This window comes from Bos mutus, chromosome 8 (assembly GCF_027580195.1).
Source record: "Bos mutus isolate GX-2022 chromosome 8, NWIPB_WYAK_1.1, whole genome shotgun sequence".
Classification (NCBI taxonomy): domain Eukaryota; kingdom Metazoa; phylum Chordata; class Mammalia; order Artiodactyla; family Bovidae; genus Bos; species Bos mutus.
Window position 1 is genome coordinate 43,827,363 of NC_091624.1, and position 17,763 is coordinate 43,845,125.

Genomic DNA, 17,763 nt, shown 5'->3' on the forward strand with positions numbered 1-17,763 from the left:
CTGTGTGGCTGACAGAAAAGCAGGAAAATAAGCTTTCCTGAAGCATTTGTTTTTTCACCCTTTGGGCACAATGACTGGTCCTGCCCCAGAAATTCTGCATCGCCAATCACACCACGCTGCATGTTTTACGAACTACCTTTACAAGTGTCAAGAGGCAAGTCAGAATAATGTCTCCCCAGTGGAGGTGGAAAAGAGTTCTTTCCAGGCAAAAGCCAGTATAAAAGAAATGCAGGTTCACTCTATATGATAATCATCAAAGTGCAGCTCTTCTTTCATTTTCCTTAAAAATTCCAACATTTCAACTTTAAAACATTTTTTGTAAGAAACACTAGTTCCAAACAAAACTTGCTACATGTAATGAATGCACAATAATGCTATGCTTCCTGCCAATCTCAATTTTCAAGAGCAGAGCAGAGAACAATGAAATCCCAACTTTTTACAAGCAAAGAAAATACATGTTGCAGCAACTATGCATTTACTTGTGAATGAACTCTCCAGTCTATACTTACCACCTCTTTTTGACAAATTTCCAACAAGTGCTGATATCTACTTAAAATAGCAAATGTAGACCTAATGATATTCATAACATTGTTCGTTAGTTGAATTAACATCTGTCTATCTCATTCATCTGAAGGTCTATGAGAACAGTTAATTTCCCTTTCATTCCTCACATATAGCTTAGTGCCTACAACTTCGTAGTATAAAGTGTGTATGATTGAATGAATGTATGAACTGAATGGGTAACTGAAAAGGGAGCTGTCTGGTTATGCCAAGACAGGAATTCAAGCAAAAGAGAGAAGAAAGGAAGAAAATTTATACTAATAAACAAACGTTAAACACATAGCCGTATGGGGCTATCAGCACTCAGCCTATAAAGGACTTAAAAAAATAGCTTGGCAGAATCCCCTCTCTTTACTGCTTACATCTCTTATAAGTGTTCTTATAGTAATAAATCTACTTCTCACGCTCCAAAAATAGCTTGTGTCGTGTGTAAGACAACTGGACTGACTGCCCCTTGCTAAACCACAGTGCTGGAGACCTGACACAGTTTCCGACACAGGAAAATGGCTGTTGAAGAAACACAATTGCATATATTTTAATCTCAAATTCCTAATTTATACCCTCCTTTCACCTTTGGTAACCACCTTTGGTAACCAATTTTATTTCCCATGTCTATGAGCCTATTTATATTTTGTACATAAGTTCATTTGTATCATTTTTTAGATTCAAAATATACATACTACAAACCTAGACAGTATATTAAAAAGCAGAGACATTACTTTTCCAACAAAGGTCTGGACAGTCATAGCTATGGTTTTTCTAGTAGTCATGTACGGATGTGAGAGTTGGACCATAAAAAAGGCTGAGCACTGAAGAAGTGATGCTTTCGAACTGTGGTGCTGGAGAGACTCTCGAGAGTTCTTTGGACAGCAAGATCAAACCAGTCAATCCTAAAGGAAATCAACCCTGAATATTCATTGGAAGGACTGATGCTGAAGTGCCAATACTCTGGCCACCTAAAGCAAAGAACCAACTCATTGGAAAAGACCCTGATGCTGGGAAAGATTGAGGGCAGGAGGAGAAGGGGGTGACAGAGGATGAGACAGTTGGATGGAATCATCAACTCAATGGACATGAGTTTGAGCAAACTCCTGGAGATAGTGAAGGTCAGGGGAGATTGGCATACTGCAGTCCATGGGGTTGCAGAGAGTCAGACACAACTGAGCAACTGAACCAACAACAAAATACACACTGCTGCTGCTGCTGCGTCACTTCAGTCATGTCCGACTCTGGGCGAGCCCATAGATGGCAGCCCACCAGGTTCCCCAGTCCCTGGGATTCTCCAGGCAAGAATACTGGAGTGGGTTGCCATTTCCTTCTCCAGTGCATTTAAGTGAAAAGTGAAAGTGAAGTCGCTCAGTCGTGTATGACTCTTTGCAACCCCATGGACTGCAACCTACCAGGCTCCTCTGTCCATGGGATTTTCCAGGCAAGAGTACTGGAGTGGGTTGCCATTGCCTTCTCCAAAATACACACTACTATATACAAAATAGATAATCAACAAGGACCTACTATGCAACACAGGGAACTATATTCAATATTTTGTAATAACCTATAAGGGGAAAAAATCTGAAAAAAATAGATATAGATGTCTGTACTACTAAATCATTTTGTTGTACATCTGAAATTAACACAACCTTGTAAATCAACTATGTCTCAAGAAAAGAAACACAACTGCTTGGTTTGCATGAAGGTGAGTGACTTAGCAATAATAATGAGTAAAAAGTTCTGCATTATTAACTGGCTAGGCAATGGCACCCCACTCCAGTACTCTTGCCTGGAAAATCCCATGGACGGAGGAGCCTGGTAGGCTGCAGTCTATGGGGTCGCACAGAGTCGGACACAACTGAGCGACTTCACTTTCGCTTTTCACTTTCATGCATTGGAGAAGGAAATGGCAACCCACTCCAGTGTTCTTGCCTGGAGAATCCCAGGGACGGGCGAGCCTGGTATGCTGTCGTCCATGGGGTCGCACAGAGTCGGACACAACTGAAGTGACTTAGCAGTAGCAGTAGTAAATAAATTAAGATCTGAAGAGGGAATGGTCAGGGAGGCAATAGACCCAGTCCTCAGCTTGTTCATTAAGCCTCCAGGGATTCTTATGGACCAGAAGTTGAGTCAATGCTCTGACTGCAACCCATTTTCTTCCAGCAACAGTCATTCTCACAGTGCATTGTCTAAGACCCAGTTTCTGAACCTCACAACTATGATGTTATAATAGCAAACAACTACCCTGGGGCTTCTCTGGTGGCTTAGTTTGTAAAGAATCTGCCTGCAGTGTGGGAGATGTAGGTTCAATCCCTGCATTGGGAAGAACCCCTGGAGAAGGAATGGCTACCCACTCCAGTGTTCTTGTCTGGAGAATTCCATGGACAGAGGAGCTGGGAGGGCTACTGTCCATAAGGTCACAGTGAGTTAGACTGACTGAGTGACTAATACTAACATCCTGGGTATAGTGTGGACACAGACATCTCCATCTCAGTGGGGAGAGATATTGACCCTCCTCATATTGTCATCAAAGAAATCATGTTCTGTTCCTTCTCTTTAGAAAGGGAATAGACCCGTCAACAAATTTCACAAGCAGTCCATTCAAAATATTTCATTTTCTGTCTCGTTGTGGATGTCTCAGTACTAAAGGTGCTAAAAAAGACTTGAAGAGTGTCATTTTATAGGACTTTTTTGTAGGTCCTAGGACTACATTTCTGAAGGCTATTACCAAGGATTTAATTTTAATCATTGGTTTAGAATTTTGTTTTGGGTATATTTTTCCAAGTGTTAGTACTTGTTTTTTTGAATAATTAAAGAATGTTTAATTGTCCACAGGCACTGCAGCCTATGGAGAAGGAGAAATTACTATAACGTAAATATTTCCAGGTTGGAAGAACAGAATCAGGACCCTAAGATCTTTCCTCTTTATTTACTTTAGAGAATTAATGTCTTAGACTGTATCTTAATACATGTGAACAATTCTTGTTGCATTGTGGACAAATCATTGCCACAAGGATTCAATGATGGATCGTGCAACCTCACCCACAGCAACCTACATTATAGGAACAACAGAATAATTGCTTGGACTGTGAAATGAATAGCAGCACCAAAATTTTACATCTCCATTAGTTTTATTTCTCCACTGTGTGGTGCCCATTCCGTTTTAATTTTTTGAAGATAGAGGAGGCTGTGCTCACTGAAATCAAAGCTCCTCAGCTTCACAACTATGGTTTCTAAACCTGTGTGCAAATAAGCATCCCTGCGCTGTGCTGTGTTCAGTCTTGTCTGACTGTGACCCCATGGACTGTAGCCTCCCAGGCGCCTCTGTCCATGGGATTCTCCAGCCAAGAATACTGGAGTGAATTGCCATGCCCTCCTCTAGGGGATCTTCCCGACCCAGGGATCAAGCCCACATCTCTTATGTCTCCTGCCTTGGCAGGCTGGTTCTTTAGCCTAGCGCCACCTGGAAAACCCTAAGCATCTGTAGAGAAGCTTAATAACAATAATACAGCCTTTCCTGGATGCTGCCAAAGGATCCTTCTGTAGAAAGCAGAGCTTCCCTAGGGGGACAAACATGTAGGGACCTGGAAAAGCCTCATCCTGCTGGACTGTGTCCACTGGTGACAGGAAAGCAAATAACAGCCTGCTGGTCAGGTTCATTTGTAAAATCGCATTACAAATTATATTTTTTAAAGTTTGTATCACCAAGGATATTATAACCACCCGGTAAGCTTTAAGAAGATATATTACACTTGTTTTTATAAACAAGAGATCCCTACTATCTAATTACATGATCAACAGGCAAACCAAACTTCACATGCTCACAACTGGAATCCTGGTCTTCCATTAAAACATGGTCCTTCCATCTCCATAAACAGTAACTGCACCTTTCTTCCAGGGGTCAGATCCAAACAGGGGAGCCCTGCTTGATGCCTCTCTTTCTCTCTGTCCATATCCAGTCCAGTGGTTCTAAAGCAATCTTTCTCTCCTCCTCCTCTCTCCTACCCTGTTCCCCACCATCACCACCATCTTGGCTAAATTACTAGAGCAAAGTCCTAACCGGTCGCCTTGCTTCCTCTTGGTGCATCATGATGGTTAAAGGTCCTAACTGTGTGAAATCTGGACCAGCCCCTTTCCAGCCACATGACTTGAGGGAAGGCCACCTCCTGGTCCTTCCACCTGGGTCTATCCAACAGCCCAGGCTCCCTGTGGCTGTAGGCCTTCTACCCTTATCTGCTCCCTCCCCGTGAAGGCTCCACCTCCTCTTGTCTCAGTGCTGCTGCTTTGATGTAATAAGTGCAAATGTCAAATTTCCAACTGAGTCTTTTCCTGATCTCTCTATTTAAAACTGTAACCCTTCCTTCTGCAGTCTGTGCCCCATTCCCTGCTTTGTTCTGCTTCACAGCACCCGCTGCCTTATAACATGCCATGTATTTGATTTGCTTCTGGCAAGGGTTTGGTTCTCCACCCAAAAAAGTGCCCCAGACCATGGGAGGGAGGTGTTCAGATTCACCATCTGTTATGACTCCAGCTGTGTCGGCTCAGGGCAGGCGCTGAGCACACGTGTTCAATGTTGTCAGAAGTTTTCTTGCATCTCTTCAGTTTTGTGCCTTAACTTGGACATTTCTTCACGTCACCCTGGGAAAGGGAATGATTCATGTCCTTGGCAGACAATTTTCAAGGCCATCATGTGTATAAATTAATCAGGATGGGTAATCAGTAGATTTTACGTTTTCCCTCCCTTATTTAGAGGTTCTTTCTTATCTCTAGGGTAAGAAAAACATGCTTATATATTATCAAGTATTATCCTAAGTTAATTGAAATCAAAAGCTGAGCATTTGTTTTTACTGTCCCTTCGCATTTTGGTAACTATTCTTGTCTATGGTGGTAGGGACCTAGGTTCACTCTGAAGAGGTAATAGCAATTCCAGGGAATCAAAATGTATCCACTATTGCAGCAATCAGTATCAAAACAGAACACCTTGCGATAGTTACACACTCCAAACGGGCTTTAGAAATATGCACAACTAAAGCTTCATGGCAAAGCTTAGATCATGTGTTCACTACGATGATTAAAATGTTTCTCTTTTATTACAACCATAAACTGGAGAAGATCAGGCAATCAGCTCTCAGTTATTTCTCTTGGCACACTTATAAACTTGACCTCAGCCTTACCAAGCCTGCCAACAGTTAATTATCAGCAAATACCTTTGAAACTTTACTCATCTTGGGACATGTTATTTGGGATTATTTCTACCTTTCTATCAGAGAAGGCAATGGCACCCCACTCCAGTACTCTTGCTTGGAAAATTCCATGAATGGAGGAGCCTGGTAGACTGCTGTCTATGGGGTCGCACAGAGTCGGACACGACTGAGCGACATCACTTTCACCTTTCACTTTCATGCATTGGAGAAGGAAATGGCAACCCACTCCAGTGTTCTTGCCTGGAGAATCCCAGGGACTGGGGAGCCTGGTGGGCTGCCATCTATAGGATCGCACAGAGTCGGACACGACTGAAGCAACTTAGCAGCATCAGCAGCTACCTTTCTATGATTCTTGGAATTTTTCAGTGTATATGGAACTCTGATCATAGGATTAACCCAAGATAATATATATGAAAATCTTTAACATGCCCTAGACTTTTGTGATAATTAAGAACCTAATTGATATAAAGGAAATATATTATTGGGATGCTAGCTTCTTTATTTAGCTTTCTTTATTCTTGGCATTCACTTGAGTCATGGTAATGAAAGCAAATCAAAGCATAAATCGAATCACTTGAAGGTTATAAACCACTGGAATCCAGTATATCTTGAAAGATCCCCTGGGCCGTTTCCTCACATATTTCACTGATCACATATCTTTCAGTAAAAGTAAGTTGATGTATTTAACTCTGTCATCACACTGCAATATTCTGGTCAGTATTTATGATAAAATATTTGCCTAAAAGCCCCAAACAGCCATACTCACACCCAGTGCAATGCCCTGGGAGTTCCTGCATCTTCTGTAACAACTGGGGGTGGTTTTGGGACTGGAATACATATTTGACTGAATTTAGATCAGAGCACATATTAACCACTGCCAAAAATGCTTAGATTTTTTTCATGTATGAAATGACAATAGGTATTTATATAAAAACCACATCGAGATTGCAAGCTATTCACAAACCATCATTATAATTTTACCCATAAATAATTTCCTCCTTGTGAGATCTGCAACCCTTCCCCAGTGATATGGAGCCATAACAACAGAGAAACCAAATTATAACTTATTTATAGTTACCTAAGAACCATCTATAGATGATTTTTTTCTGATAATTATCTCAGAATTTGCACTCAAATTCTGTGGTTGTTGAAGTATCTGTTAGGGCTACATTGCCAGAGTAACAGAAAGTTTTCTAAAGGAGGTTTGTCCTCTTTATTGGGCAAACCGTATATGAGCATGGAGAAAAATTTATGGGTACAGACACATACAGATACAGGTAGACAATAGGTATAAAAAATTTGTATCAGTTCCATCAGGGCAGTTGTCATTCATTGCAGTGGAAGTTTTGGTCCTTTGCAGTCCTATACATTTACGCAGAGCGCTTAAATTAAAAAGTTTTAAAGAATTAAAGGCATCATAAACACTATGTAAACACAAGTCCTTTAACACATATTAATAATCAGGTTTTAAGGAAGATGAAATATTATTTACATAGTTGCACATAAATAGTATTATTAGATGAAGTATATACACTTGGTGTGTGTGTTAGTCACTCAGTCATGTCTGACTCTTTGTGACCCCATGGACTTGTAGCCCATCAGGCTCCTCTGTCCAAGGAATTTTCCAGGCAGGAAGACTGGAGTAGGTTGCTATTTCCTAATCCAGGGGATCTTCCTGACCCAGGGACTGAACCCAGGTCTCTGGTGCCTCTTGCATTGGCAGGCGGATTCTTCACCACTGTGCCACCTGGGAAGTCCATATACACTTTAGAAACATTTATTATTCCTTAGATAAACTCAGGGCTTTATCTGAGTGGTGGTGGTGCTAGTGGTAAAGAGTCTTCCTGCCAACCCAGGAGACATAAGAGATGCAGGTTCAACCCCTGGGTCCAGAAGATCCCCTGGAGGAGGACATGACAATCCACTCCAGTATTCTTGCCTAGAGAATCCCATGGACAGAGGAGCCTGGTGGGCTACAGTCCATAGAGTCACAAGGAGTCAGACGTGACTGAAGCGACTTAGCACACATGCATGCAGATAAACTCACCTGACTACAGATTCAAAAGAATATAAATGGATATTTTCATAAATTTAAGAAGTGAACATTCTTCTAAGACTTTGGCACTTATTGACATGAACTAAGAAATAAAGTTTACCCTTTTATGTTGTAGATTAATAAACAGCGATTTATTGCTAATTTTTGCATAAAGAAAGAACATTTCCAGGAAAATAATGACGTAACATTTAATTACCACCTCTTAACTATTTTAGAACATTACATTTAATACTTCTTAACGATCATATTACAATCAAAATGCACATCTAAGTAAAGCTGCCACTAGGTAAACTCTGCTTACTGCATATGGATTTTTCATACACAGCTACATGAGTTTGTCATTAAAAAAGCTTATTAGCATACCTGTCATGTTGCAATATACCAGGGATGGTTCCAGAGGGCCACTTCCATCTGAGTCGATATAATAGAGCCCTGAAGAGTTTCCTCTGTGCCAGTGGGCTTCACATGACTGCTCGTAGAGAGCTGCAGAGGACAGAGATCTCAGACAGGAACGACAATAGAATGAATCCCTCCATATTGTTAATTAAGTGATATTTTCCCCAGTAACACTCATTCTGCCTTGCTCTCAGGGACATATTCTCTAGAGGAGTGTTCCCCTGTTTCACTCGGGTAGCATAAAGATTCTCAGGCACAGAGTGAAAAGATTTTAAGAAGTATCACTATGGGACATGTGGATCTGAATACCTTATGCTCTAGAAACACAGAATTCCTGTCAAAATCAGGGTAATTGGATTTACTCTAGTCTAATTCTTTGCTGTTTCACAATATCTAAGCATCTGAAATGCATTGGCTTAATCTCCCTAAATGATGTTATTATCTAACAATCATGCTATTTTTAAAAAATTACTCAGTAACTATACTCTTTGTTTACTTAAGACAATTTCCACATGAAATGCATTTTTTTCAATGAGATGGATTTCACAAATCAGCAGCTCTACTTCATTCCGTTTTTAAAGTTCATTTTAAAAAGAAACATCCTAAAATGCTTTGGAAATGATTATTCAAGAAAATCAAAATTCAAAGAAATATATATAATATATATGAAAAGTCTCTTTGTAGTTTCAATTTATCCTAATTCATAGATGAATTTTCTATGTATACAATGAATGTTTTACAAGGTAAGTGATTAGCATCTGTAGATGATGAACTCAATTAATATTCAGCATGCATTTAAATGAATGATCAGTCGAGTAACAGCTTTCTTGAGCATCACCCTTTACCTTGACAGGAAAAACCCTTTGAAAACCTGAAAAGCTGCTAATGGCTGCTGGGAGGGAAGTGTGGCCCTAATTCTGGCACAGAGTTGGACTGGATCTTTAAGTCAGCTCTAAGGATCAAATCTGGCATCCACACAGAGAGACTCAGGTGGTAGTTAGACAAGATCCACAAACTAGAGTGATCCTAGTAGGATATGGCTTTATGCCATGCTATAATGACTGGATTACCTACATTTCTAACTTTGCTTATTTCAAATAATCAAGAAAAATCCTGGGAGAAGTTTAGGGGTGGTTGTTCTCACATCTCAAAGAACAAGAACATGAAGGGAATGCTTTTTGTCCCGAGATTCTACAAAGGAAAAAACCCTTTTATTAAATATGGCCAAGTATAAAATGTATCAAGTTAGATTGCCCCCAACTCAACAGCATGGTTACCATCATTTACACTGATAGACACAGAGACACTGATGGAAAAACAATTTGGATTGCTTTTCCACCATGCTTGCATTTTGGCCACTCACGTTGACATTTCTATCATATATACACATGGTTATAACCACCTAAGTGTCCAGAGGGATACACATAGATTGATAACAGTGTCTGTGTTGCGTTGGGGCTGCAATTGCCTAGGAAAAGAAGAGTAGTGGAGGAATGACTTAGGAGAAAACTTGCTTTAAACAAGAACATACACATGTACTAATTGTGTACTTAAGACTCCTGGTGGTCTTGTGATCACTTACATTGATTTGATAATATCTCATCTTCATGTGACTGATCAATTGCAGAATTCCAAGGAAGTCAATTCAATTATTAGACCAAATCATGGGCCACAAGCAAAAAACCTTACATATGTGTAACAGGATGTATAATATATATAAAATACATAATATATATCTGTTAGTTTTAAATCTTTATGATACAGAGTTTTTTGGAATGATGTTTAGATCACAGTTACTGATAGCATTTAGCCATCACTCCTTAATCATTAATATTCAGTTGGTATCTTCTTCATATAAGTATGATGCAGAACACTCTAAGAAAAGAGGTTACCCTATTCCAAACTGTGACTGGGCAAAATCACTTAGCTTCAGGTTTCCCAGATGTCTAGGTCCTTTCAAATAAATAGTTATTCTGGTAAATTCTTACTTGGCATTAGTATAGCAAATTGAGTTGCAGGTAGGACTGCTCTGGCCAAACTTGTTTAGGGGATATTTAAGGCATGAATCATCTCCCTTTGTCTTCCAAGAGACTTGGAGTTCCTCTGCAGAACCCTGGTAGTGGTGGGGACTCAGGGTTCTCACCCCAATGCCTGCCTCCCTGGGATTCACTTCCCAAAATGACAAATTTATGCCAGTCCAATTTCTGTCTTTCTCCCATATGTGGAAATAAAATTAAATAATTCACAGGGAAGAGTTCTTAACAGTGCAATGTATTCTCCCAGTAGGAGGGACTGAATGCGGTGAGATGAGTGAATTTTCATATCATGCTGTCTCTAAAGACCAAGAGGGAGGGGTGCTATGAGAGAAGGCTTCAGAAGTGTCAGTAATGAAAAGGAAATAAGGAAAACAATAAAACCAAAGCTCCAACCACAGCCAATAATTAGAAAACCAAGGACATTTCAGGGCTTTCTGTCATAAGTTTCTTGTAGATAATGGATTAGTCATCCATAAAGATTTGTTAGCTTTAAAGATGAAAGACTACTTCAGAAGAGACTGATGTTCCAAACAAAAGAAACACCAATGAGAGGTGATCGAGAGTGTGACATTGGGTAAACAACTTAGCTTCTCAAGTGCAAAACACAGATAATTGGACATTTATCTCCTAGAGTTGTTTCAAGGATTAAAAGAGTTGAAATAAGAGAGCTAGAATCATGCAAGTACATGGTAAGTTCCAGTATATTAACCACCACCATCATTACAAAGAACATCAAGATTCCAAAGGGACCCGAGTGTTCACCTGGCTTCTTACTGATATTGAGAAACCCAATCAGGTTAGCTTCCACCCTGCACTGCTGAGATTCTTCCTGCTTAATTTTATACACATTGTTTATAAAACATGAATTCTAGATTTTATTTTTACCTTTGACTATATTTTATTTTCTTATCCTTATTTTCTTTCACCTACTATTTTTCCTGTCTTAGGATACATGTATTTCTGTAAGCTGCCTTACCACTCATATGAAATAATGCAAAATAAAAAGTATAAAAGGTAAAAAAAAAATTAGACAAATCAGACAAAAATTAATGTCTAAAGTAATTATTTTTGTTGTTGCTTTCTAGCACGGAGTTGCACAGACATGCACATATACACAAAATAATGGAAAGAAAAACAGAGCTACATGGAAATCAGGACAAAGGAGTGCGAGGCTTACAGGAATGGCAGGTGGCGCCCGTGTAACCAGTGTGTGCACAGTCACAGGAGAAGGTGTTCCAGGACTGGGAACATTCACCCCCATGTTCACAATAGCTGGGCAAACACCTAGGAGAAAGCAGACACAGCACTATTTCTCACATTTGGTGATGATAAATTGTATCTTAAAATGTTGTAATGAAAGATAGATAACAACAGTGAATTGACCAGAAAACTTAATATGGACAACACTTGCTGGGTCTGTCATAGAAATTTCCAAATGTAATATCAATTACAGACTAAAAAATCCATTAGATGCTACCAGCTGTCATGTATTTATGACAGGCAAATTTTCTACACATCTCATTACATCAGAAAACGTGTTTGCTTTTTCACAAATAAGGCAAGATTAATTTCATACATGACTAAGGATATAAATTGCCTGCAGTGGCCACAAATAGCACATTTTCTGTCCTTGCTTCCATGTCCTTGCAGTGCGACCTACAGATACTTCAATCAAAAGGTATAGCTTACTTCTCCATCTTGAATCAGGGTTGGGAGTGTGACCTGCTTGAATCAACGAGGCATTAGCAAACTGACACAGCAGATGCTAGAAAAGTGCTCGGGCAGTGGGCTTTCTCAGTTACTGAGTTTTGAACCCTGAAAGCACAACCACATGGAGAAACCGGGGTTGGTTTATGTGGTCCAGTCACTCTGGTGGGTTCAAAACCATAGGACAAGTGAATGGGAGGATTATAAGTCTCGCAGCTGTCAGCTGAACCCTCAGGCAACCACAGATGCACAAGAGAGCCCAGCAGCAAATACAGAATTGTGAGATAAACAAACAGCTGCTGTTTGGGGCTAGTAAGTTTTAAAGATAATCTACTGTGCAGCCAAAGTTAGCTGATGTATTATGTATACCACACTGTAATATATTGCCATGTTGACTTAGTACATAAGAAAACATTTTAAAGAGAAGGGAAGAAGGCAGGAAAATGGAGACACTTTTTTTTATCCATGTAGTATCACAGTACCAGGGATTCTGAATGTCATCAACTTTAGTCAGACTGAGAATGCCCTCAGGAATTAGAGAGCACTTGTGACTGAGGGCCTTATTTTTATTTTTCCCCACGTAACTGAATAAACCACAAAATCACTCAGGTAAACCAAATAACCACTTATGTCTCATGGACATTGTTACATCTCACTTATCAAAATCAAAGGTGAGATTTTAATGTTTGTTTATAAGATTAAAATTTTAATTGTAAGAGGTTATTTAATTTTTCATTATCAAAAATAAATCCTATCCTCAAAGTAATAGAAAATTGAATTCAAATATGTATAAAAATATATACAACATAATCAAATGGAATTTATTGCAAGTATAAAGCCTGCTCCAAAATCTGAAAAAAATAATTTGAAAATTAATTCAATCTATTATACAAATAAGCTAAAGAAGAAAAACTATAAGTAGATGCAGAAAAAGTATTTGACAAACTCTAACACCAATTCATGATAAAAAACAAAACAAAAACAGTAACAACAAAACACCTAGGGAAACTAGTAATAGCAATTTCATCAACTGATTTAAAAAACTTTCAAAATCCTAGAGCAATGTCATATTATTGGAGAGAAACAAGATGCTTTCTTCTAAGTGTAGGAGCAAAAATGCTTTCTTCTAAGTCTAAGAGCAAAGCAAAGATTTGCTCTCACCACTCTTATTCAAACAGCATACTGGAAATCTTAGCTAATGTAATCAGACAAAAAACAGAATAAAAGTTATGTAGACTGGGAAGGAAGAAATAAAACTATCTTTGTTCACAGATGACATGATTGTCTATGTAGAAATTCTGAAATAATAAATAAAAAAACTTCTGAAACTAATTAGTGATGAGAGCAAAGGTGCAGGATTATTTCTTATAAATGAACAATGAACTGAAATCTAAAATAAAAAACACAGCACGTACATTGACACCATCAAAAAATAGAATACTTAGATACAAATATAACAAGACATATGCAAGATATATATGAGAAAAACTATAAGATTCTGATGAACAAAAATAATCTAAATAAGTGGGGATATTCCATGTTCATGGAGAGTAAGGTTCAAAATTGTCAAGATTTCAGTTATTCCCAATTTGAATAGAGGCAAAGAATCTTAATCAAAATCACTGCATGTAATTTTATGGATGTCAACAAACTAATTCTAAAATTTATATGTAAAAGTAAAAATTCTAAAATTTATATGTAAAAGTAAAAGAATATTAAAAATGAAAAAGATCAAAGAACTAACATTACCCAACTTCAAGACTTGTTATAAAGCTACAGAAATCAAAGCCATGTGGCACTGGCAAAAGAACAAACAAGACTAATGAAATAGCATAGAAGGTCCAGAGACAGGTTTACACAAATATAATCAACTCATCTTTAACAAAGATCTAAAGGCAATTCACTGAAGAAAGGACAATTTTTTCAATAAATACTGCTAAAATGACTGGGCCTCCACATGCAAAAAAATAATATTATAAACACAGGTTTTACATCTTTCACAACAGTGAACTCAGACTAGATCTCAGAATTTTTAAATGCAAAATGCAAAACAGTTAAGCTCTCAGAATATAACATAGGAGAAAATCTAGGTGACCTTGGTTTGGCAATGACTTTTCAGATACAGTCCACAAAAGAAAAAAATGGTAATTTGTACTTCAGTAAAATTAAAAAAATCTTTTCTATGAATTACACTAAGAGAATGAAAAGATAAGCTATAGACTAATAGGTAGCTTTTGTAAAACAAATATCTAACAAAGATTGGGGTATAAAATACAGGAAGAACTGGAGAAAGAAATGGCAACCCACTACAATATTCTTGTCTTGAAAATCCCATGGGCAGAGAAGGCTGGCAGGCTATACAGTCCATGGGTTTGCAAGAATCTGACATGACAGCAACTGAGCACGCATGCACGCACTTAAAATTCAACAAGAAGAACATAACCAATTAAAAACTTGGGCAAAGGATCTGAATAGACACCTGACTAAAGAAGGTAACAAGACTGCAAATATAAATACAGAAAGATCTCCAGCATCATATGTCAGTAGAGAAATGCAAATTAAAGCAATGAGATAACACTACAGACCTGTTAGGAAAGCAAAAATCCAAAGCACTGACAACACCAAATATCGGCAGGGATGAGGGCAACAGGAGCTCTCATTCACTGTTGGTGGGAATGCAAAATGACACAGGCACTCTCTAAGGCAGTTTGACAATATTTCACGAAACTCAACATCTTCTTACTACATGACCCAGTAATTGGGCTCCCTGGTATTTACTCAGATGAGCTGAAAACTTCCATACAAAAACCTGCATGTAAATTTTTATAATAACTTTGCTAATTGTGAAAACCTGGAAGGAACCAAGATGTCCTTCAGGTGAATGGATAAACTTGTGGTATATAATATTGTTTAGCACTAAAAACAAATGAGCTGTACAGTCACAAAACAGATGCAAGAGTCTTAAATTCATGTTATTAAATGAAAGGCTATGTGTGTAGCACATGATTCCTACACATGACATCCTGGAATTGGCACAACTATGAAGAGAGTAAAATGATTGGTGATTTCCAGGCCGGAGGTTGGGAAAAGGGAGGGATGATTGAATAGGTGATGCATGTAAGATTTTTAGGGCAGTGAAACCACTGTACATGATACCATAATGGTGCATTTGTAAAACCCCATAGAACTGTCTAACACAAAGAATGAACTATAATGTAAATCAGTGTGTCTGTGAAAGTCACTCAGTCGTGTCCGACTCTGCGACTCCATGGACTATAGGCCATGGAATTCTCCAGGCCAGAATACTGGAGCGGTAGCCTTTCCTTTCTCCAGGGGATCTTCCCAACCCAGGAATCGAACCCAGGTCTCCCACATTGCAGGTGGATTCTTTACCAGCTGGGAAGCCCATGTAAAGCAGGGACTTTGGTTAATAAGAATGTATCAGTATCAGTTCATCAATTCTAATAAGTGTACAACGCTGATGCAAGATGTTAAAAATACATTTTGCTGTGTGTGGGGAGACTGGAAAAAGAGGAGATAGAGGAGAACTCTCTATACTTTCTGCAAGCCTAAAACTGCTCTAAAAAAATGAAGTGTATTAATTAAAAATGTTCATTGTAAGGGACTCAATCAATACAGGCAAGTATATGAAATTTACTCAAAAAAAAAAATGTGTGTGTATGCTTAATTGCTCAGTCATGTCCAACTCTCTGCAACCCCATGGACTGCACCCACCAGGCTTCTCTGCCCATGGGATTTCCCAGGCAAGAATACTGGAGCAGGTTGTCATTTCCTTCTCCAAAATATGTGTGTATAAATTTATAAATAATTTTACATAAATATTGTATTATTTTTCTGTTAGTGCCATAACAAACTACTACAAATTGTACTAAGAACAAGAGAGATTTATAGTAATGAAAGGAACTCTGCTTGGAAGACAGTACAGTGTGAACATGTAGAAATGCACAGAGATCAACATATACCCCCTATTTCATCCCACTCTGCTCCCCTACAGTCACTTATCTGGAAATCAGAAAAGGCAAAGCAAACATCATTAGGAAGAAAGTAGGAAAAACAAAAGATGAAAGGGAACATCTGGCTATTTAATGATTCTTTTCTCCTCTAATACTGTACAAATTATGCACCCAAACACTGAAATTCCAGTAGATGTAACCAAACAACTATTTTGGATTTCTTTGGAAAAGTATAGAAAAAAATCTCAGCTGTCAGTAAGAACTAGAAATAGGCAAACTCATTTTTACTTAAAAAAATAAAAAGATAAATATTAGATTTTTGAAGTATTTCCTGGACATGCTTATTGTTAATTACTGACAAATTTCAGAACCTGTTCATCAACTTTAAGATTGTGAGCTTCAAAATCAGATTATACCAGTGGGATTCACATGTAGAATAAATGGTATCCACATTATTTATCTTTCTGAAGAGGTCTACTAGGTGAATGCATAGGATGGGGCATCCATACCTTAGTGGTTGTTGTTTAAATCGCTAAATTGTGTCTGACTCTTTTGCAACCCCATGGACTGTAGCTTGCCAGGCTCCTCTATCCATGGAATTTTTCAGGCAAGAATATTGGAAATGGGTTGCCATTTCCTTCTCCAGGGGATCTTCCCAAACCCTGGGATCCAATCTGAGTCTCCTGCATTGCAGGCGGATTCTTTACCACTGAGCCACCAGGGAAGCCCTTATCCATAATTTGACAGTCAGCAAATTACAATAACAGTTAAAGAAATGGACAGTCAAGAGCAAAGTCACCAAGTATCTGGAGTGGTGGTATTTCAGATGGTGTTCTGCAGATCCTCTTGAGGCTCAAGAGGTGGCCTGACCCAGGCATGGCCCATCCCCTTTGCCCCTCATTTGAACAAAGCAGCTTCTTGGCCTTTTTTTTTTTTGATAAGTTGAAACTCTCTAAAATCTCGCTTAAATAGATTCCATACTTTTTAATAGGATGAAGATGACTCTTCTATGATAAAGAATATTACAGGGTTATCTAAAATTGTTTGGGTATAAGATTCTTTCAAAAACAAAATGTTTGAGTTTGTGGTAATTAATTTTCTTTTAAATGTATTATTTATTAAAAAAAACCAAGATGTATGTTTCACAATTTTGCATTTAGCATCTAGAAGGTTAATGTTAGATCAAAAGCAGTGGAACTGGAAAAAGTGACCCCATCAACACAGTCCATGGTTGCGGATGGCAAATACTTAAGCCTAAGAGGAACCTGAAAAGGGCTATGTAGCCTGAGTCATACCACATGAAATCCTAATGGCCAAAACCCAAAGAGTGTAAGACACGATCTCTCCTCACTGCTATCCTTACCCCACAGCCTCGTCCCAAAGGACAGGGAGCTCTTTCCTGTAAAGTGACATCAGAGCCACAGGAAGGCAGAGTGTCATGAGCACAAGTCTTTGTGTGGCTCAGGAAGGTTTTCTAAGTACCCCTTAGATTTCAAACATCTTTGCAGTATTTGCAGTGTGAGGAGGAATGCCGCTATGAATTATTAATTCCTGTGCCTGATGGATAGAAGTTATAAAACTAGCTGCATTTTAATAATAAAGCTCAGCTTCACTTGAGCACATTAGGACTTGCTCGGGGCAGGCAGACCCACGGGCTAGGCGGATGGCCGGGCACAGTGCACAGTGCCCAAAGACAGCCCAGGCGTGGGTGTCTGCTTTGCTGAGCTTTTAAGTGAATCTATTTCATGGTACATTGGACATGCAGTTAGTAGGTATGGACTAAAGGGCTGAGAAAAATGAACATTTTTGGTAATAAGAAGAATGGAGAATAAGGACATGTC

The 17,763-nt window shown here is 38.7% G+C and overlaps 1 protein-coding gene across 2 annotated transcripts in view; it reads right to left on the reverse strand.

Moving 5' to 3' along the window:
- The window catches only part of LOC102267253 (contactin-associated protein-like 3), a 237,709-nt gene that overhangs the window by 64,654 nt on the left and 155,292 nt on the right, over positions 1-17,763 (reverse strand). For both annotated transcript variants that reach the window (XM_070375524.1, XM_070375523.1), the window contains exons 11-12: positions 11,419-11,525; positions 8,173-8,292 (exon numbers count right to left, since the gene is read on the reverse strand). In XM_070375524.1, the coding sequence (XP_070231625.1) occupies positions 8,173-8,292; positions 11,419-11,525 (227 nt within the window). The remainder of the gene's footprint in view (positions 1-8,172; positions 8,293-11,418; positions 11,526-17,763) is intronic.